This window comes from Otolemur garnettii, unplaced genomic scaffold (assembly GCF_000181295.1).
Source record: "Otolemur garnettii isolate 467f Iridium unplaced genomic scaffold, OtoGar3 scaffold00082, whole genome shotgun sequence".
Lineage (NCBI taxonomy): Eukaryota > Metazoa > Chordata > Mammalia > Primates > Galagidae > Otolemur > Otolemur garnettii.
Genome location: NW_003852477.1, coordinates 1,372,016 through 1,395,147, shown reverse-complemented (window position 1 = coordinate 1,395,147; position 23,132 = coordinate 1,372,016). Strand labels below are relative to the sequence as shown.

The 23,132-nt window shown below is 41.9% G+C and overlaps 1 protein-coding gene across 3 annotated transcripts; it reads right to left on the bottom strand.

Moving 5' to 3' along the window:
• Positions 1–7,394: 7,394 nt before the first annotated feature.
• MOBP (myelin-associated oligodendrocyte basic protein) lies at positions 7,395–19,664 on the bottom strand. 3 transcript variants are annotated; one of them, XM_023515914.1, is made up of 3 exons: positions 19,459–19,664; positions 18,869–19,189; positions 7,395–7,431 (listed from the first exon to the last, which is right to left on the bottom strand). In XM_023515914.1, coding segments are annotated over exons 1-3 (528 nt in total). In that variant the 3' UTR covers positions 7,395–7,430. The 3 variants fall into 3 exon arrangements, with proteins under 3 accessions (XP_023371682.1, XP_012663464.1, XP_023371683.1); XM_023515915.1 differs by lacking the exon at positions 7,395–7,431 and having other exon boundaries at positions 18,865–19,083; positions 19,153–19,189; XM_012808010.2 differs by lacking the exon at positions 7,395–7,431 and having other exon boundaries at positions 18,713–19,189.
• Between the last annotated feature and the right edge of the window lie 3,468 nt (positions 19,665–23,132).

Here is a 23,132-nt window from a genome sequence, read left to right as displayed (position 1 = left end):
CTGCAAAAGCCAGACCCTCTTATTGGCATGATTTGAGCAAAGAGGAGACAGAGGATGGAAAAGAGGGCACCCATTTTCCCAGAGCACATGAAGCAGCAGCAGAAGGAAAAAAGCCACAGAAAGGAAAAAATCTGCTTTTCTCTCTCTCCACCTGTCTTTCTCTCTCTCTCTCTCACTTACATACACACACACTCATGAACATGTTTGATACCAATACTCCCTCTTCTTTCTTTGGGCTTCAGAGATTCTTTTATTAGGACCCCACGAGTTCACCAAAATAAACTTAGGCCAGAGAAGAGGACATGTGTCACATGAGAAGCTGGATTCAAGTATTGGCTGAAGAGTTTTGAAGACAATGCAAATAATAGTAGTTTAAAGCTATAGGTGAAAGCAAGTTAAGGAGGTAGATTAAGGAGGAGGAGGAGATTAAGGAGGTAGATTCAACCATGATGGAACCAACCCAGTGCAACTTCATAAAGCCATGGCATCAGACCATTCAGGGATCAGAGAGACCTGGAGTCACAATGCAGGCAGCTGTGGGGTCAGCACCCTCATCAGGGGCTACTGCTGGTGGCTTGACAGTAGGAAACTGCATGATTCAGGTGGTGCTGGTTTGAGAAGAATCTCAGTTAGCAGCCAAGGACAAGATCTAGAGAGAGAAGGGAGTGAGGAAGGTATAAAGTCTGGGGCGATAAAAATATACAAAGGTTGTTAGTAGCTCTGCTAGGAATCTATGAAACCAAGATCTTCTGTAAATTTAATTTGTAAAAAACAGATATTGCGATCAGAGATGTGTGCAATGGGATGATGAATGAGAAAAGAGATGAAAGATAGAGGCTGGGAGAAGAGGAAGAGGTGGCAGGACAGATGATCAGAGCGGAGAAGCAGCTGTGATCTCTTTTTGTTCCCTGTTGCTCCTGCTTCCACCCCCATCCCTACCTCCTGAGACAGCAGACAGATCAGATAAGATCTCAAGTTTCAGAAAGAAGCTGTGGCTTAGGAAAATAATGGAATTGAAGTTATGAATAAACATGCCATGCAGCTAAAACTGCTTGCTCTTGATCTTCAAATCAGAGGAGAAAACGGATGAGAAAGGAAATGAATGGGATGATTGTGAAAATGAACAGTTAGCTGGCAAATTACCATGGTAAGAAGATGAAAAGTCGGGGATGTTAAGTGATGCCAAAATTCACATTAATAAGAGTTGACAAAAAATCAAATTAGGTCATTAGATAGAATGAACAATATTTTATAGCACAACATTGACTATATTCAAAGAAATGATAAATGCCTGAGATGATGGATACCCCAGTTACCCTGATTGATTAGTACACGTTGTAGGCCTGTATCAAAACATGACATGTGCCCATGCCCATAAAGATGCACAACTGTTATGTACCCATAATAATTAAAAAATTTTAAATTTTTTTTGGTTTATATTCTAAACCAAATAATGAGGTGTCAGCAAGGCATCAACTGGAAGAAAAAAAATTTTAACTCAGAAAATGATTTTTTTTTTTTTTTGCTGCTGGAAGGCAAAGCTCCAGTTGAAAATAAATGCAGAATCTTGCAGCTGGCACTAGACATCCTTAATGATTTTCATTAGCAAAAAACTAAGGCTCTGCGAAAAGGTCTGACTCAGAAAGCTTCTAAGTCAGAAGAGAAAGAACAGAAGCTGTCATCTTCAGGAGAAAGGGATGCTTACAAAGAATTCACGAAATGGAGGATGAGTTAAAGTGAAAACAGATTACATAAAAATCTGTTAGATCACGATGAGAACAAAAACAGCCCCTGATGCCAGGGTTTTTCTTTTTAATGCATCATGATTTCTTTCTGGAGAGAAGAGAGATGCTGTCTTCCTGAGACAGAAATTGCAGGTAGCAAACCCAAAGATCCGTGTGATTCAGAGACCAGAGAAGTAAAATCAAATCCAGGAAGATCCACTAAATAACTCCCATCAGTAAGAGATCCTGGAAGCTGGCTCAATCCCATGGGAGTGTTCTAGTTAAAACCACAGACTTTGCAGTGAAGAGAGAACATGTGATGTCAGGGAAAAGTTTACCCTCTGATCTACGTGCAAACATGATTTAATTAATAAAAGTTGCCAGAATGTCTACTAAGTCCCTCCCACTCTGGCAGACTATCCAACTCTTCCCTGATGGTGGGCCCAGAGTATATCTCCGTTTCATCATTAATCAAATAGATTTGCCTGGAGGTCAACACAGGCTGTCCGTAAGCTTCCACCTGTGCCGAGGAAATGTTTTCAATGTCTGAAAAAATGCCTGCCTCTAACATTGAAACTAGTGTGGCTTTATTAATAAAGAATGGCCTGCAAAGCTCTTACTTTCTGCATTAAGGTGGAGGGGGTTGGTTGATGCTGATATAAATGATTTCCCACCTTTATCGAGAATATCCATTGCTAACTCCTCATCACCAAAAGGACTTCCATCACCATCTGCCACCTTCTCAAACACAGACCCAGGCATTCTTTCCCATCCTTCTTTTCTGGTGATTATATATCTCATAACTACAGGTCAGATTGCTGAAGGAACTTTTAGAAACTTAGACCCTCTTGCCACAATAGAGAACCTTCCTTCTGGACCCCAGTGACTTGAGATTATCTACCTTTCCCTTTACAAAATTCTTATAGATTTTGGGTTCTAGAGAGGGGCCCACCAGCCTCTCATGACACCACTACCGGTTTCCACAGGTTTCCAACTTCAGGTTATAAATGAACTCCTAAGACAGTTTATGTGCTTCAAAATCCAATGTGTGAATTTCAGTTTGATCATTAGACTTAACACTTTTTTAGAACATAGTTTTATTGTTAAAGGACCTTTCTGAGTCAAATGAATCAAATCTGATAGATAATGGTTCTCAACCTTCCTAATGCTGCAACCCTTTAATACAGTTCCTGTGGGTCGCAACCCACATGTTGAGAACCACTGTGATAGAGAATTGATTTGACAATGAAGTAAGGCCACTACTTAAGCTGTAGCTTCCCATTTTCTCCACTCTCCGCAAACCCATTTTATGTGTTATTAATGTAGTTTATATGGTTAATGTAGCTTATGCAAAAGAAATTTATTTTTAGTGCTGAGTTGAATACTTTATATAAATTTGCTTAAAAATAAAAGTATAATAATTATCAGGACTATTTGCTAATCTATGTTCTTTCGCTCATCTATACTTTGGATAAAACTAGCCAGTTGATCAAAAGTCAAAACACTTAGCTTGGTGATCGGTGAATTGTTGCCTAAGAGAAAATGAACAGTCACTGAAATACCAGTCAACTGAACACACACCTATGATGTAGTGTCAAGCATACACTCCAATTTAGTGAATCATGTAGAAAATCACTAGCATAAAAATTCTATCAATATTTATTTGCAGTTGAGAATGTGTAGCTTTTCAGACTCTTTTACTCCAATGGAATGCTTTATCCGTAGAAAATTTTAAGACACTAAACACAGACCTAAAAGCTACATTGGTTGACGTGAAGGTGTGTCCTGGGGTCCTATCAGCTCCACCTCCTTCTTATCTCAGAAGGTGGCTTCTCTAAGTACCCCAAGACTCCCCCAAACTAAATTTAAAAACATCTACATTGCAGCATGATGGCAACAAGTTTAAGATCATGATTTCATGGCCATTCGGGGCATGATCAACTTCTCCCATTTATAAACACAAAATGCCCTGTGGCATTAGAGAGATGAGCAGATGATGCTCAATTTTAAAGTTATTTGTATCACTACCCTTAACCAATCTTTCCTGCAAGTATGTACCTGTGTTACAAGTATGACAAGTAAGTATGCAAAATCTCTCCAAATGACAACTGTACACCCTGCTCTTGGGTCAATAGTATCACCTTAGTCCACTAAGGATACTTCATTTACCTAAGCAGGGATCATTTTATCTAACAGGGCAGCACCTGTTAATGGTGCTATTAAGGAGTGATACAGAGTTATCCAGGAAGGCCTCCCAGGACCCTTAGAGCCCAGAGACTCCACATTTTCAGTTGTAAGAACAATAGCCCCAATGGACACTGGACAAGTTCCTGTCGCAGAGCATAACCTCATCTCTCTATAATTCGGTAGAATTTTTTGGAGCTTCCCGTAGTCAGAGTTTCCTCAGGAATCTTTACTCCTTGGAAAGACTAGATTCTTCTTCTTTTCTTTAGCTCTCTTATCTTCCATCTGAAACCATGAGTCTCAAGTTTAGATCTGGGCTTTAGCTCTAAATCTGAAGTTATAGGCGAGAGTATACTGGCAAAATGGCTTGAATTTTACATAAGTAAATAAGAAGGAAATATAAATTCATCTGGAGAAAGGAATATGATAGATGATTTCAAAGACATGAACTGAAGTGATCTCTTGACGTGACCCCCCTATTGTGAGGGACCACTTCATCTCCTAATTTACAGCGACAAAGCCCCACAGGCAGAAACTCCCTTAACCTCCTGCCACTTACCCTGAAAATCTACTAGAATGGACACTTTCCTTTTCCCTTTTTCAAGGAAAAGGCAGCCCTGCTCCGTTCCTGATTCCCTCTCTGGGCCTCGATTTCTCCCTTTCCACCTCCTGAGTTCTCAGTTCCCTCAGTTAACCTCTCCTCCCTCTCCACACACCCGCTCCGCACCTGCTTCAGCACCATCCACCGTGCTCTTCCATTCACAGACCATCTCAGCCATTGCTCTATTCCTCCCCTTTCCTTCATGGTCAAGCTCAACAGTCACAAATTCCTTTTCCTCTCTTCCCATTCACCCCAAGACTACTCTACAGGATCACCAACAGTTCTGAATATTACAGACATCTCTGACTTCTTAAAAGTGTCTACACTTTTGAAAAATCACTCGTATTAAAAAATAACAAACAAACTTTTATTCTGTCAACAAGTATTTATTGAGTTTTTCCCAGTGCCAGGAGCTAAGTGGCAATAAACAGGTGTTGGCAATTACAGAGTTTACATTAGGAGCAGAAGAGAAGCCAAGCATTAAACAAGTAAATAAATGAAGAAGGTAATTCCAGAGTGTGAGAAGTGCTACAAAGACAAACAAAACTTAGAGTGACGGAACAGAGTAACCATGGAAACAGCACTGAGTTTTCAAGGGGAAGCATCTCTGAGATGATATTTGAGCTGAAGACACCTGTGCAAAGATCTTGGGCCCAAGTATCATAAGCAGAATGAACAGCAAGAAGATAGCTTCAGAATGGGGATATGCACCAACTGTGTATGACCACATGTTGTTTACACATACAAAAAGAAAGGACAGAAATAAGGCAAGAAAGTGCAGTCTTGCTGGGCAGGGAAAGGGCTTCTGAATCGCAAGCAAAGTGGACCAAGCCTGGAAGAACAGTGAGCCTTATACCCTTATGGGTTGGGGCATGGCCTCTCCTTGTCTCCACTGCCTTCATAAGCAGAAAAGAATGTTGGAGAGGGTAGGGAGAAGTTTGGGGAAGGATCCATTGCCTGCATCTTTCACTCTTCAATTACAACTTTTGGAGCCAATACACAAATCAACCAAGTTTGGGCTTAAAATAAGCTGGGAAAACTATAATGTCCTTAACTGGAGCCTGAATAGAGATGGATCCACTCTAAACCCCCTTCTCCTGCTCCCAGCTCTAATCTGAGTAAGGAAAGGGGCTGAAGAGGGGCTCCTTCATACAAGGCTAGTGCTGAGGATCCAAGGGAACCCCAAGTTAAAGCTGGGTCCTTAGAGAGATGTGTACAGTACTACAGTTTTCTCGGGATCAGCTTTAGTCATCAGAGTCCTCACTGGGCAGGAACTGACATGGGACTTAAAGGGGCTTGACAGTATATGTTTGTGAGAGAGAAAATGAAAGCTCAAAGATATTCTCACAAAGCTAAGTTCCCAAGCACACATGCACACACAGGCAAACACACCCCAGTCCACAGAAGCACAAGATGATTGAACGTTCCTTGATTTGACCCGGGGGGAAACTCCTTCCATACAGTGTATATCTGGGTGGAGGAGATGTGGTAGAACCACATGGGGATCTGTGCTTATGACCCCATACTTGAGATCAAAGTCCTTCCCCGTGGTTTGGGGCTACTTATAGTGGGAACAAAACCAAGAAAAGAGATGAAAAGTCGATACCCAATGTTTCTCAGTATAAGTGGGTTCAGAGCCCCTCACGCCATGAAAATACCTGCAATATAGGAAGAGAAGTCTTGAACAGCTTAACTTCCCCCACTCTCCTGCTCCCCAAGGCCAAGCTCCCATTTTTCCTGATTCCACTACACTATCACATGGAAATGTGGAAGGGACAGCTGTTGAAAGTGCTGAGGAGCCAGGCTTCAGCCTACCCCAGAAATTGGGGGGGTGGCGGGGGAGGGATGTCTTCTAAAAATAGAAATTCTCTGCACACTTCTCTGGTTTAATGGAAATGCCATAGGGCCACAGGCCTTGGTCTCAAGTTGGGGAGGGTTAGGAGGGCAGTAGCCCTATGTCCAGGACCACTCAGGAGAGGGAATGTGGGTAGAGCATCCCTGTGGTTGAAGCCAGATAACTTGCCCAAGGTTACGGTTTAAAAGAAGTCAATTCTAGAGCTCGGATCATCCAGAGAGGCTGGACAGGGCTCAAAGCCAGTGCCTGAGAGTGCCTGCTCTCACCCAGACTACGACCAGAGGATGTTCAAAAAGCCCCATGGGGGGGCTGGAGAAGGGGCCTGAGGAGCAGGAGGGGGCTACTTCCGCATGCCTTCTCTCTCTGCTTATGACACAGCACCCTGGCTACATCTGACATGTGGATTGAGACAGCTCCTACCCTCTGGGGATTTCTTTGCATCTCTGGATTATACAGCAGCCTAATATCTTACTCAGAACACAACTTGAATCTTCCCCAGAGCCACTGACTATGGGCTGACCTAGGGAACTGATTCAGACAACTAGATGGCACAAGGAAAGAAGAACCTAGATAGAAAACTAATCACGAAGAATGTAAAGGATTAAAAGTTAGGCTCAGCAACAGATGTCAAGGATGGGAGGGAGTAGAAATTTGGAGGACAGCATGTGGGCTGGCTCTGGAGCCACCCTGACCCAGAGGCCCAGAGGCCTGTACACCTCCTGGGGAAGAAAGGACTGCAGGTGCACCGCAGAAGAGCTGTGCACTGGGCTCTGGAGCCCAGAGGTGGTGCTGGACTCTCCCCGCTCCCAACTGAAATGTAACACACAGCAGTGTCCCTGCTCACCTCCAGGTGGGCTGCCTCAAGGCCCCCACACCATGGGGGTCATGGGCATCAGCAGTTGTCGCATCAGCAGGTGTTTGCCCCTGCGTCATATTTGAAGCCAGATAATTTGTCCAAGGGCAGACGGGTTGCAAAGCAGTGAGTCCAGGAGCGGAGGCTGTCCATTCACTTGAAATTTCTTCTTGATCACTTTTTCTTTGGGGCTGGCTTGATCCTCCTTTTCAATCTGATTTACAAAGAAGAAAAGAAAAATTCACAACATTGGTAAGTGGGTAAGTGATACACACTCTCCCTCCATGCTCAGTTAAAAATATTTGTGAATTTGGAGACTGCAATTGTGATTATTTTTCTTCTGGGAAATCCAGTCTTAGAATCACTCCCTTTAATTTCACAATTCTGATAGTCTCTGGCCAAAATAAACACAAGAATTATTTTTTCCTGGCCTGAGCCTAGAAAAGACATTCTTTAAAAGTTCTCCTGTTACATTATAATAATCATTGCTCTTCTGGTTAATCGTTGTAGATAATTTTAAAATGGAAAAACACAAAGGAAACTAAAGTACACTCCACTTCAGGGAGAAAAGTTTTACTATCCATAGACATAAAAATGCGAATGTGCATAAATTCACATCCATTTGTATATATATAGCTTGTATGCACTTAAATGATAAAATTGTGAGCATGTTAACACGTTCCTGTTTTGATGGGGAGAAAACTGTGTTCAAGAAGGAGAGAAATAACACCCAAAAGAGACATTATAAATATGTGACCACAGACAAACACTGCTTGCAAATTTATCCAACTGAAGTATTATATGATACCAACTTCAACTTATTTAAACAGCAGAACCCTGTGTGTTTACCTTTGAAATGAGGTCATGTTGAATAGTTTCAGAATACCATAAAAGTTTTTAATATAAAAAACAAAGACACACACACAAAAACCAAGATGCTTGCATAAGAAATGTGGCACAATTTTTATTCTAGACACGAAAGTTATGGGGAATCACAGCTTTTCTTGTAATTTGGGAAGTTTTTAAAATTAGAACTAAAATTCACATTCAGGTATTAATGATAGCACTTTTTTAAAATCTCAAATTATATAAAATTATATAACAAGTTGACAATGTTCATGCCCTTCAAACTGGATTGAGGATGCCATAAAAAATAAATGAAGAAATATTTTATTGAAACTTATAAAGTAAATTATAGCCAGGAAGGTTGGAATGCATTACTTGAAATTTGGGGAAGGAATCTCTTTCTCTTTCCTGGGTTGCCTCTATGACCAGATATAGGGAAGCCTGTGTGTTTTAGAACTCCCCGTAGGTCCTGCTGAACATAGAACCCAAACCCTGAGACTAGCATGGAAGCCCACAGGTTCCAGATATCCCCCAGGCAGGTATTACTGCAATCAGCCACTGTGGCATTCTGGAAAATGTGAGCATCTAAATATCTAACTGGCACTTTTTGCTGCAATGGCAGCCATATGAGTAGCAATGGGGATGGCCAAATTGTGCAACGACAGCCCCAGAACTTCAAATCAACCACGGGGAGGCAACTGAGTAGGAGAGGATCTGGTGGCAGTTAGGACTAAATGACACAATGCATCCATTAAATCATAGCTCTAATAACATCCACTTGCCTAGTACTATAATGTTAAGATCTAATGAAGTAGACAATATCTTCATTTTACAGATGGGAAAAATGAGACTGAGTATAAGTAACTCAGAAAAAGGGAATCTTCAGAACTCAATCTCAGACATTTCCAATTAATGCCTATTTCTTTTTTTCATTTTTATTTTCCAATTGCTAGAATAATGCCAGAGTCCTTTTTCCTCTCACTGGGCATACCTAACAGAGTGACTGTTAAGTATGTTTTAAGGCCTCATTTAGTCAATAACATCAGCCATGCCCTAAGACAGGCCCTAGGGATATGAGCATACAATTCCCTGATCCTATACTATTCACCCATAAAAAATGATGGAGACTTTACATCTTTTGTATTAACCTGGATAGAGCTGAAATCCCATCTTCTTAGTAAAGTATCATGAGAATGGAAAAGCAAGTATCCAATGTACCCCATACTAATGAAGCCAGTTGATGACCTAACATACATGCAAGAGAAAAAGTCAATTCAAGTTGGGGGAAGAGCAGCAAGAGGGGAGGACAGAAGAGGAAAGGGAGGGAGAAAGAGGATTAGTGCACTCCCACCTAATAGGCACCATGTAAGGGTATATGGCACACCTACCTCCTGGGGGTGAGACACAACTACGACAGGAACCTTACCTTACAGCACAAACATTGTAACCTAATTGTTTGTACCCTCATATTAATTTGAAATTTAAAAAAAAATCCCTGTTCCAGGCTCATGCACATTCCAGCCAGCAAAGACAGTGCTGGCATTCCAGTGCCATTCAAAGACAATATGATTGGCACTATAAAAACCACAGCATCTATCAAAGAAAAATCTATAGTAGGTGAGTTTACCAAAATCACAGAATGTAAGATTAATGTACAAAAACCAGATGGTCGGGTAAGTGAATCAATGAGCAAGGGTCTGAAATATACTCACCAAGAAATGCAAAAGTCCTTAAGTCAAAGGACTATACCAAGGTTCCTTGCCACTGTCAATAATGATGATTCTGTAGGAGAATTGTCACAGGAGAAGATTTCTCTGCCTCCATAAAATACCCCACATATTATTCCCACTGATGGGCCCAAAATAGAAAAGTACCAAGTGAAAGCCAAGCTTTGTATAAAATGTCCTGATCATCTTATTGTAGCACAGCTTAGAAAGATTAAAATTATAAAGACTGTCCTCATAAGAAAATAGAAGAAATAGACACCTCCAATCTATGTATAGTTGGAGAAGAGAGTGTCATTAGTCATTGGCTCACACATGAACACCTATCATACAACTGTTCTTCAAGGTGTTAACTCCCTTCAATAAGAGATTGGACCTAAAGATAGATTGGAACTGAATCTATAATGTAAATCCAATCACTATATCTTTGGTAACCATCTCTAATAAGCATTAAGGTGACATCAGTATCTGGTGATTTGGGGCAATGGCCAAATAATAATCAGGACTTCTACGACTCTTCACATCCAAAGTATGTTCATGTCCATTTTCTATTTTGATGATAGAGCACACCAATCATTGGATCATGAGGAAAGTTGAGCCATATCTTAAAGGGAGGATTTGAAGAAAGCACAGAAAATCCAATTCAAACACTTTATCTCATTAAGTTTGGGGCCTTAGGACTCTAATCCCTTTTAATAATCTAGAAAGCCAATTTGGCAAGACTTAACCTCATTAAAATATACCTCTAAAGAGTAAATGTTTCAAACAAATAGCAGTTTAGAACATATACAAAAAAAGACATAAATATGGAGAAGGAAGATAAAAAACTGTCTTTATTCAAAGACAATATGATTGGCACTATAAAAACCTCAGCATCTATCAAAAGAAAAAACTATAGTAGGTGAGTTTACCAAAATCACAGAATGTAAGATCAATGTACAAAAACCAGTTACATTTTTATATGCTAGCAATGAACAACTGAAAATAAACATTGAAAAAATACTTTTAATATCACTAAAAAGCATAAATTCTTATGAATAAAGCAAATAAAATATGTATAGTATCTGGATATGAGAAACTACAAAACAAAAAAGACCTAAGTAAATGGAGAGACACACTGTTTTCATGGATGGAAGACTCAGTATTGTTCTGCAAACTTAACACGATCTCTTTCAAAATCCTACCAGAATATACTGAAAAACTTGGCACACTGAAAATTTATATGGAAAAGTAAAGGAACTAGTGCAGCCAAAATAATTTCAAAAATGAAGAACAATGTTAAACCATTCACACTAATGGATTTCAATATGTATTATTAAGCTACAGTAACAAAATATGGTATTTATGGAATGAAAAATATATAAATTAATGGACAAAATAAAAGTTTAGAAGTAAACTCACAAATGTATGCTCAATTGATTTTTTGACAAAATTACAAAGATGATTCAATGGAGAATCTTTTAAACAAATGATCCTAGAACAATTGGACAACTAAGTACAAAAAAAATTGAACCTCAATTCATACCTCACACCATTTATAAAAAATTAACTCAAAATGGATAATAATGTAAATGTAAAACCTAATATTTGAAATTTCTAGAAGAAAATATAGGAGAATATCTTTGTGATCCTGGGTTAGGAAAAGATTTCTTGAATAAAATATTTATCAAAATTTTGATAGATTTGGCTTTATCAAATTTAAAACTTGGGTTCTTTACAAAACACTATTAAGAAAATGAGAAGGCAAGTCACAGGCTTGGAGAAAACATTTACTAAACATATTCTGAATAAGGTCTTATATTCAGAATATTGCTCTTAAAGCACAATAATAAGAAAACAACAACACAATTTTCACATGCAAAGGATTTGAGCAGACACTTCACCAAATATGCATCTTTGCTGGCTGATCTATAAGTTCATTAAAGATACTTCACTAATATTTAGGAGAATGCAAAATTATAGCTAAAAGAAGATACCATACCATACCTCATAGAATGGGTAAAATTTTAAAAGCTGACAATATCAGGTACTGACAAGAAATCCAGATTGCTAGTGGGAACACCAAATGGTACAATTACTTCGGAAAATAACTGGGCAGTTCCTTATAAATTTAAACGCATACCTATTATATGTCCTAACAATACCAGTCCTATTTATTTACCCAAGAGAAGGGAAAGCTTCTGTTCACACGAATGTTTATAGCAGCTTTATTCACAATAATCAAAACTGGAAACCAATGCCCTTCACCTGGTGAACAGCAAACTGTGGTAGGTGTGTCCACATAATGGAATGCTACTCAGCTACAAAAAGGAAAGAACTACTGGCTCATTAGAACAGTGATTCTCAGCCTTCCTAATGCCGTGATGTATTTTCACTGTTACAAAGGGGTCGCGACCCACAGGTTGAGAACCACCGCATTAGAACATGATTCAATGTCAAAAGCATTCTATTGAGTGAGTAATCCAGACTCCAAAGGCAGCATGCTATATGATTCCATTTACACATCCTGGAGAAAGCAAAACTATGGGGACAGAAAATAGATCACTGGTTACTAGGGGATAGGGCGTTGACTACAAAGGAGAAGCATGAGAGCGTTTGGGGGGATAATGAAACTATTCTGTATCTCACTTGTGACAATGGTTACATGACTTTATGTTTAGAAATGCTAAAAGGATTGAATTTTACCATACATAAATTATACCTCAATAAGCCTGATATACATGGATATGTGTATGTGTAAACCGCCAGGAGGGCATTTGAGAAAGCAAGCTGGAAGAGAAGCAGAATGTGGATGTAACATTGGATAATGTTACTGGTAATTTTGGGGGTGATGGTCTGTTTCCTTCATTGGAAAATGAGTTCCTTAAGAACAAATGATTCATCTGCAGCTCTGCTGAGTTCAGTTCAGCCAGCCCTCAGGACTGCCTAGTAGTCCAGTCTCTAAAATTCCAAATTTGCCCTTCTCAAGCCTCTAGCACTATCATTTTGGGGAACATGAGTTGCCTCCATTTTAATGCCTATTACCGGAGCTCCCTCTACTTTGCTCAACTAAACGAATTTTCTAATCCTTTCAAAAGTCAGCCTGTCCACGTGTACTTTGGAAGAAACTTAACTTTATCAACTATCTCCATTCCCTCTCCTTTGTTCATAGCCTCTTCTCAGTTCTTCACCCCTTCCCATTAGAAAGTCAAATTGGCAAACATTTGTGTAAGGTGAAAGATTGAAAGTTGGGATGGTGCTTATGTATCTAACTTGAGAGAGTAGATGGGGCAGTACTGTTATTTGCAGAGACAGAAAACAAGAGGAAGAGCACATTTCATGGAAGTCAAATGTAGTCAGATTAAACTTGGTAACATCAAGTTGATCTGCTGAGTGAATAGGCTCACAGATGAGTTTAATGTCAAGGATAAATTAAGATTTGAGACTCATAAGCATGCAGGTCACAGCTAAAATCATGAGAGAAGACCAAATCACACAAGCAGAGAGCTCAGTGTAGAACCCTAGGGGACCTCAAGTTTAAGCAATTTGCAGAAAAGGAAATACTCACCAGTAGACCAATATGGAAAGTTCCTGCAGAGAAATAGGAAGAGGAGAGTCATAGAGACCAAAAAAATAGAGTTTAAAGACTGAGTAAATAAGCAGTCAAGAAAGTCAACAGATAGCACCATTGAAAAAAAGCCTGGGCTCAGCATGCATGAGGCAAAGCAGCCTGAAGGCCACAGGAAACCATTAGGGCAGACTCTGCTGGTGCCTCGCACACAGTCCCTCCTGGTACCACTTCTGTGCACAGACTGACTTCTAGGTGCCAGCACTTAACTTTCTTTTCCTGAGGGCTCTTTCTTTCTACCACAGCCTACTTGCCATCTGCTTAGCAGGCTGAAAGTGTCAAGGAATTGATGTCCCCACTCTTGGAGCACCATTGGTTGACTGACAAAAACTGGTGGATAAATGCTCCAGTTCCTTCACCCAGATGCGATAACTGATGTACATGTCCTACGCTGCTCTTCTGTGGTCCCAGCAGGCCTAAGCTCCTGGAGCCCACAGTGGGAGCTGGTTAGATAATGCATTTCTTATTGGCTGTTTCCCTTTTTTGTCTCACTTTGCCTCCTCCCCCAGTGTTCCCTTTGCCTCCCAAATAGGCCACCTGCCCCTGTGTTTTTACTTCTGGAGGAGTCTGCAGAGGCCTGGATTAATCCCAGTAGAGGGGGAATTCCAGTGGAGTGCTAGAGGAAGAAATCAGAGCACAATAAATTGAAGAGCAAATGGGATTTAATAAAGATGATAAGTTTATACTATTCCTTTTAAAATTTGTCAGAGAAGGAAAGGAAAAAGATAGGACAGGGCCAGAGGTGACTGACAGTCAATATAAGAAAGCTAAACATGTTGAAAGGCTAAAGAGAAAGAGACAGTATAGAAAGGCCAACATGATTAGGGACGTAGGTAAGTTGTGCAACGAGACCCTGGAGGAGACAGGAGCAGAGGAAGGAAGGCCCACAGCAGGGAGGGAAGCTAGACTGATCCTCTGAGCCTGAGCACAAGGATCTAAAGAGAAACATACATCCCGATAAGCACTACGGAGGTGGAGGAGGCAGGCCAGTCTGGAGAAGTCTGGGGCTCATCCATTTGCGGTGACTCCAACCCATGAGGCTATAAATCTTTTCCCAGCTGTGCTTGGCAGCTGTATATGTCAGGACTCTGCTCAGCAACTGGGAAACCAGAGCATTGCAAGCAGGTCATGAGATTGATCTACAACCAGGGATTTATGAAATTGGTGCTACAGGAGGATGACTAACAACCAAGTTAAGGCTATTAGAGAAGGAGTGGTTAATGTGGTTTAGATCAGGTAAGGACCTGTTACCAGGTGAGGCTGTCAAACTGGGAAAAAACACACAGGTCCCAGGACAGGTGGCCTTTCTGGCTAACCCAGGCCTCTGCACACGTGTCTGCTCTCAAAGGCACTGTAGTGACCACCATGATGTAGAAAGGCCTGCTTCCACATGGGACCACATGTCTTAGGTAGAACAAGAGTCAAAAGTTCAGTCCCCCAAACTTACAAAAGCAATAATGCAACTTAAAGGCCATGAGGGCAAAAGCCTGAATGTGGAACAGAGTTCAGGCCCTTTTCTTGGTTCTGTTGTTACCTGGAAAATGATAGCTGAATTCCTGATTTTGTTTGGCTAAGGAGACCAACAATAGATTGCGAGGGCATAACCACTGGGATGAAATTAAGTGTAATACAGCCCTGCCTGGAAATTTTTCCACAAATATGTAAGAAAGAAATTCTTTCTAAAATGTGACTCCAAAGTCAGTGTTTTTCACTCAAGGAAATCAAGGGAGGGCCCAGAAAAGGGGCGTGCAAGGGCTAGTTTGCCCAGTTCCGCATGTAGAAAGAAAGAATGCTGTGTGGCTTTCCGGAAGGAGAAAATGCAGAGTCTGCTTTCTCTACGTCAGAATGAACAAAAAGACAAATCATGTCATAGGAAGCATCCAGAAAACTTTGGAGTCTGCATGGCCATAAAAGCAGGGAGGCCATCTCTACCTAACAGGAGGTAGAGATGCCTGAACCTTAGCATCTCCGCCTGATAGCTGCTATGTCAGTGCACGCAGAAGGCTCAGAGTCACTGCTCATATGCCAGCAGTCTTCTGGAGTAAATTAACAATTATAAATCATTTATAACTTCAGTGTCCTTTGGAGGTCCTGATAATTCCAAACAAATTCAAACCAACACACAGGTATGATTTTTTTCTTCTAGAGTGCCTTCTTATCTATTCCCAACATGACTAGCACATAGTTATTGGTGGTGGCACATGTTCTAAACTTCAAAAGCAAAGCACCGACATGCCTACCACAGACAGTGAGCAGTCCAAAACCCACCAAACTAGGGCTTACTTCAATGTGAGACTCAAGACTAGAGCTTTCTCTGACTTCTAGAGACCGAGTCCTGTAGATAACCTAAAGTTGCTTTATACTTCTCTCTCTAATAGTTATTTCTTAGGTTTTGATTATTGTCATCTACTAAAGGAATAAGTAAGTGGCTGAAGGCCAGGGATCAGGGAGGGAGAACCATTGGATGTGGGCTGAGGGTAGAGGCAGCCAAGCTTGGGGTTGTCCATGGAGGGAACAGCAGCATCATTGAGGAAGGGGCCATTCCTAGATTACCATCTCAGCCAACATCATTTCTCTTGATTCCTAGAACTTGAGGCTGTCCTACATACATGGGCTTTATTAATAAGCTTGATAAATATACGCAAAATTAAATTGGTCTTCCAGGCTTCTTTTGTGCAGGGCTCAATTTGATACCATATAACGTACTATGAAAGAATGAGTCAAAGGCACACACAGCATTACTCAATACATCTGACTGATTGGCTCCAAAATAGCCACCTTGTTGGTTTTCAAAGAACCACAGATCCACAGCTCTCAAAAAGTAGAGCACTGAGGAACCAACAGGCTCAGCCTGGGAAATGCCTGGTAATCCTAAAGGCAAGGACAACCTTGTGAAATCCTAAAATCTTAAAGAATTGAGAGAGCAGAATAAACTAAAAAGGAAATGTCAGGGTTTTCTCTTATTAAATATGAGAAGCTACCATGCTTAATCAGAGATTTTAGAACAATACTAATTGGTTTCTAAGATTAAATTATTCTCTGAGTTTTGAGAAGACCTATTTAAGGGAGTTATTAAGAACCCAAAAGGCCTTTGTCGAAATTGTTTAACCTCTAAAGGCAATCCCTCAAGAATAGCACCATTTCTGAAAGTAAGTCAGCTTGAGAAAACATTTTTTACCCTTTCTTTAAGTGTAATCTAGCAGCTCTGCTTAGGAGCAAATTTTTTCCCATTAATTTGCATCTTGCTCTTTTGATTTGAAATAGTCAATGAATACCAATAAAGGGAATAAACAATAAATAAATGGCCCCAATACATTACCTAAAGTCCTTTGGGAATCTAAGAAGGAAAAATGAGTATTTCAGGCTGGGCTCAGATGGCACTTAAAGGGAAGTCATAGGACATTATGAACAGAGCCTCTCAGGTTCATCTTCTGTTCCCCAGTAAGGGTTAATGCCCGAAGTCAATGACAGACCGTAGAGACGCCTTCTCTGATATCCACTAAGATGAGTTAACTGAGGGAGTCAAAACATGCCAGCACTAGAATCTCTTTTGATTAGGTGAATACAAGTTAGGTAGGTCCGAAGAAATCTGTGGCTGAGGTTGAGTTTGCTTTCATTGTCTCCCATCTCCTTTCCATGACCTGCTTGAATTCTAGTTGCCCAAAAAGCTATCACTCAGCTCTATAGATGGTGGCCTAAAAGCCACTGCCATAGGTGACATGCCTTTTATATAATTAATTCTCTCTACTCTGCACATTCTCTAACTACATCCACATATCAACCCTTATATGCCCCAAGCCCCTTTTATTCGGACTTCTGAAGATGACTAAGTTAGTGATTAGGTAACCTGGGATACAATTTTCTTTTAAAGTTTTAGTGACTGGATAGCCTGTTACTTCCTTCACTAATTAAACTCATCTTAGTGGATATCAGAGAAGGCGCCTGATATGATAAAGTGGGCACCCTCCACATTTCTTTACTACACAATACAAATAACCTGAATTATTTGTATGTAGATTATTTGGGTCAATGTTGCTCATTGTATAGTCTGTGTACCGCCTGTGTAACTATACCTTGGGAAAGGACGTGCTTATTGAAAACATAGAATCCGGGTGGTACCTGTAGCTCAAGTGGCTAAGGCACCAGCCACATACACCAGAGCTGGTGGGTTCAAATCCAGCCCTTGCCTGCCAAACAACAATGATGGCTGCAACCAAAAATAGCCAGGCTCCGTGGCAGGCGCCTGTAGTCCCACCTCCTTGGGAGGCTGAGGCAGGAGAATAGCTTAAGCCCAGGAGTTTGAGGTTGCTGTGAGCTGTGACATCACAGCACTCTACCCAGGGTTATAGCTTAAGTCTCTGTCTCAAAAAAAAAAAAAAAAGAAAAAAATGTAGAACCCCAGGCATTACTGATGACCTAATAAATCAGATTTTCCAGGAGCATCGTTAACATGCTCCCCAGTTGATCCTCCTTCCTACTATCATGTGACAGCTACACATAGAACTGTGCTTTGCAGGTGCTGGGTATCGGAGGAGATAAGAGAATTTCAAACTCAGTCAACATCCACTACTAACCTCTAAAACGATTCATTTCCAAATGTTAAAAGGACTGAAAAGTTGGCTAAACATAGGTTGGGTCAGGGGATATAGGTGACATCTCTGCATCTTCTTTTCAATTTTGCAATGAACATATGCCTCTCTGGCTTTCCTTTTTCTCTCTACATGGGTCACTTTCCTTATACCATCTACTCATCCTAGCCTAACTCCTCTGTAAAGCCCCAAAACTTCTGTGGCAGGGTCAATTACTCCCTGCTCCAGGCTCTTCTGGTCCAATGTGCATACTGATCATGACAATATTATTGCATTTACATCTCACACTATGACCAAAAACTATTCTCTTATTTGTACCTGGTGAATCTCAAACAACATGGCTTGTTCACCGCCATTATTCCCTTCTCCCAGCACAGTATATTGAACTTTGTAGGCATGCAATAACTATTGAATAGCAGAATGAGTGAGTGAATGAACGAATGGCATTGCTGTTAAAATTAATATCAGAAGAAATGTGTTGGGAGGATGGAAGGATAAAAATGATAACTCTCTCCTTTCACAGTACAGACATGCTGTTAGAGTCACCATTCCTCCTCTGTCTGAGGCACAGGAATCAAGATAAACATTTATTCAATCTGTCACTGTAGTCCATAATCTGAATTGATAAATTAATACCTTCCAGTTCTGTTAGACAAAGGAAGCAATGGACCTGGACCTTTGACGTATGCACTATAGCGTTTAGGAGAAAAAGAGAAACCACACTAGGTATTTCAACCAGAGGGGATTTAATGCAGGGAGTTGATTACACAGGTTTGGTAGGGCTGAAAGAGGATCATTGAAATAGCCTCTAATAGGATGTTAGTAAACACAGGAAGCAGCTACTAACCTTAGGGCTGGGGAACAAAAGGGAAGAGATGGTGTTACCAGAACCTAGAAGTTTTGACGGGGGACCCCCCACGGCTGGCGCCTGGCCCTCTGAGGGGGCTGCTGCGCTGTTGTTGCTTAGGCTTCTGAGGGGGGCGCTGCTTGGCTGGTGGTGTTCGGACTTCTGGGCGGGGACGTGACGGACGCTCAGTCCTCGGAGGGGACCTTGGCTTGGCTGGTGCTCTGACCACCGCGGGGGGCACAGCTGGCTGGAGCTTGGGCCTCGGAGGGGACCTTGGCTTGGCTGGTGCTCTGACCACCGCGGGGGGCACAGCTGGCTGGACCTTGGGCCTCTGAGGGGACGTTGCACGGCGGCTGGTTCTGAGAGGGTCAAAATAAGCTGGAGGCTGGAGCCGTGGCCCTTGGCGGCTGCTTAAGAGATGCTGGCAGGAGCTGGAAACTGGAAGTCCCTGCGCCCCCTCCCACCGTCGAATCTCCCTGCAGTGCTTTCCAATGTCAGAACCTAACCCGGAGCCCCAGCCCCAGCCCCAGCCCCAGTCCCAGCCCCACGGAGCAGAGCGGGAAGAGCGGGGTGAGAGCAGAGACCCGTCGCCAGGCCCCCCTGCCTCGCGCACTGCGCGACCACTCACCTGGTCTTCTGGCAGGCGCAGCAAATCCAGTCCTCCTCTTTCTTCTGGTAGAAGCAGCCGCTCCTACAGAGGCTGTATTTCCGATCCACAATCTCCCGCTTGGAGTTGAGGAAGGTGAACGGCGGGCAGCAGTGTATGCTGAAGTGCTCGGAGAACCTCTGGTTCTTGGAGAGTCTGGGACCCTCCTTGCCCGTTTTCTGACTCATCTTACTGGAATTCGCCGGTGCGGGGGAGACAGGGGTGGGGACAGAAACGCAAGTCAGGCAGGGAGCTCTCTGCGCAATGATCCCCTCCCTGCCCCTCCAACTTAACATTAAGGGTCGTCCCACAGAGTGACAACCTGGTAGGTCAATTCCTATCCAACTCTATGGAAAATAATTCAAGTAAGAGTTCATTCATGTTTGTTTGTGTATTGTTTTAAATCGAGGTTTCTAAGAGAAAGAGGGAATGAATTCTGGTTTTCCTTATGTTTCAAAGAACCATATAGGAAAGGGAGAAAATACGGCAATACCAAACATAACTTTGGCTAAATAATATTCTAGATTTAGGAAAGGCCTTTCCTCTAAGAAGCAAAAAAAAAGTTTATTATTAAAACCACAATCACCATTCATACGATAAAATACCATGCAACTGGGGAAAAGACCAACTACTGATACACACACATCCATCCACCTGTTTAAGTCTCACAAACATAATACTGAAAATACTAAATCAGGCACCAAAAAACACAAGTTTATAGTTCATTCTATATGAGGTTCAAAAAGAGGCAAAACTAATCTATAGTGCCAAAAATCAGAGCATCACTGTATTTGGGTAAAGTGGAGCTGACTCAGAAGGGGCACCAGGCTGGGTGTCTGTGGCTCAGGCCGCTAAAGTGCCAGCCACATACAAATGAGCTGGCAGTTCAAATCCAGCCTGGGCTGCAACCAAAAAATAGCCAGGCGTTGTGGCAGGTGCCTGTAGTCCCAGCTACTTGGGAGGCTGAGGCAAGAGAATCACTTGAGTCCAAGAGTTTGAGGTTGCTGTGAGCTGTGACGCCATGGCACTCTACTGAGGGCTACAAAGTGAGATTCTGTCTCAATTTAAAAAAAAAGAAAAAGAAGGGCACCAGAGAGCTTGCTGGGGGCTGAAAATGCTCTTTCTAGGAATGTGACAAATGCAGAAATAGTCCTACCTAACCCTCCAAAACAGAGACGCACACAGGGGATTTATGTACCTATTAATGAACAAGGGTCAACACCTATGCATAGGCCATAGGCATATACTAGACACTGAGAATGTCCCTACTCCCTCCAAACTCAAGGTCATTGGAGACACAGATGTGCAGCACATCATTACAGCCATGTTATGTTGACCAATAGAAATCAAAGGTCAAGGACAGCATAGAGTCTACAGATGGATTCCTTGAAGACAGAACATGTCATCTGGGCTATTAAGGAGGACTACACTAAAAACAACTAAATTACATTGAGGGCATTTTTGATTTTTTGTTGATGTGGTTGTCCTCTGCTACAAAAGGAACTGAGCTGGGCAGCAAGTAGAGGGGTGTTACAAATACATTTTTTTGCACCTCCATTTGTGATAGTGTTACATCTGTTATGTGTGTTACAAATGTTCTTTCCAATGTGTCACCTGCTTTTGTGCAAAAAGAATTAGTTTTATGTAATTAAATTTCTTAGTTCTTATTCAGAGTTTTACATTTTGCTTAGGAAGGTCTTTCCCACTCCATCATCTTTTAAACATACTCATATATATCCTACTTTAAAAGAAAATCCTCACTGGATCCCCCTCCTACATCGATTTGCCTCCCTATTAATTTTCTCCTTTCTACAGGCAAAGTTCGTGAAACATTAGCGATATTTCTTCTCCATGTCTACTCCCCCATTCACTCCTCTTGCTCCCTGCTCCCATTCCTTTCCTTTCCAGGGAAAAATGGCTCTCCATAGCTCCCCAAAGACCTCCATGCTGCTAAACCACTCGTCTTCTTATTTGGTCCCTCTTTTATTTTTGCACCTCCATTTGTGACAGTGGAGGTGCAAACTACCAAACTAAACTCCATCTAAACTCTTCCCTTTCCCGTGACACCAAATTCTTCTAGATTTCTTCTTCTAGCTCTAGCTCTCCTTCTCTATTTCTTTTATATGCTCATCTGCTTTAGCCAAAACTTTTATTTTTTGTTTGTTTTTGGCTGGGGTCGGGTTTGAACCCGCCACCTCCAGTATATGGGGCTGGTGCCCTACTCCTTGAGCCACAGGCGCTGCCCAAAAACTTTTATTTTTTTTTATCCAAAAATTTTAATTTAGACTTCCTCAAGGTTCAATAAATACTAAGTGATTGGTGGAGTATATTTCACTCATTTAATTCAGAATTTATTGTATATTTAGGTTGTGCCAGACCCAGTGCTCAGTTGATAGAATGGATACAAAGCTGCATCACACTTAATCCAGTCCTGAAGAAACTTACCCACCAGCTGGAGATACAGACAAGTATGTGACTAGAATGCACATGGTGGATTAATGACCACAAAGCTTATTTATTGAACCCAAATATGTACAAGTTAGTGAGGTAGATGGTAGATGAGGTGGTAGATGAGGTAAATATCCTGCTCACAGGGAGCTCACTTTGTAGGTAGGGGAATGTTACACAGATGTCCGTAAGTGTAGTACAAGGGCAGTGTGCTCTGGAACATGAGAATGTGCTGATAAAACAGCATGGGAAGTTTACAAGAAAGCGGGTAATACATAGGGCTGGAGCACCAGATTGAACTCCATGGGTAGAAACCTTTCATCTGGCCCTGGGATGTGGCCAGCTAGAGATAAGGGATGTGGGGGGATGGGAATGGCTGATATCTAAGCACAGAGACACAGGGATGAATTCTGGCATGCCTGAGAGCCCTCACTTTGTCTGCGGTATGCTGCTGGAAAGGGAATAGTGTCAGGATACAGGTGATGAGGTGAGACAGGAGTTACCTGTCACTGAGAAGTGTCTAGCCCTAGTGACTGGGGACATAGTCCAACCACCAGCTGATCAGAGGTCTAAATAGGTGAGAAAGAGGAAGATGTGGGATAGGGTGCCCCGGACATCCATGAGGAAATGGACATCCAAAACTCAGGAGTTATAGCTGCCACCTTGAGCATTTTTCTCAAGGGAAGAGTCACAACCTTGGGTATGGATGAGATGCCTGTGAACTGAGCCAGGAGCCAGGCAAGGGAAGGCTCCCAGGAGGAGCTTCAGGGAGGAAGCCAAAGCAGGTGTAGCCAGAGAGGGAGGATAAGCAGCATCCTTTTAGAAGCAAAATCTCTGGATTTTCCAAAGAAGAGATAATCAGCAATATCCCAAGAAGCTCTTTGTCCAGGTGGGCATTGTGGAACAATTAGAAACTACAGCTGGCTTGGTACCAGTAACTCAGCGTCTAGAGTGCCAGCCACATACACCAGGGCTGGAGGTTTCCACCCCAGCCAGGGCCTGCTAAACAGCAATGACAACTACAACAAAAAGAGAAAAAAATAGCCAGGCATTGTGGCCGGTGCCTGTAGTCCCAGCTACTTGGGAGGCTGAGGCAAGAGAATTGCTTAAGCCCAAGAGTTGAAGGTTGCTGTGAGCTGTGATGCTATGGCACTCTGCTGGGGGTGACATAGGGGAGAGAGAGAGAGAGAGAGAGAGAGAGAGAGAGA

What these genes read in the sequence shown, in the direction of transcription:
- MOBP (XM_012808010.2), bottom strand. Translation starts at nt 19,664, where the DNA reads ATGAGTCAGAAAACGGGCAAGGAGGGTCCCAGACTCTCCAAGAACCAG. An exon ending in TGCGCCTGCCAGAAGACCAG is followed by an intron (nt 19,190 to 19,458) that starts GTGAGTGGTCGC and finishes TGACCCTCTCAG; the next exon opens with AACCAGCCGCCGTGCAACGT.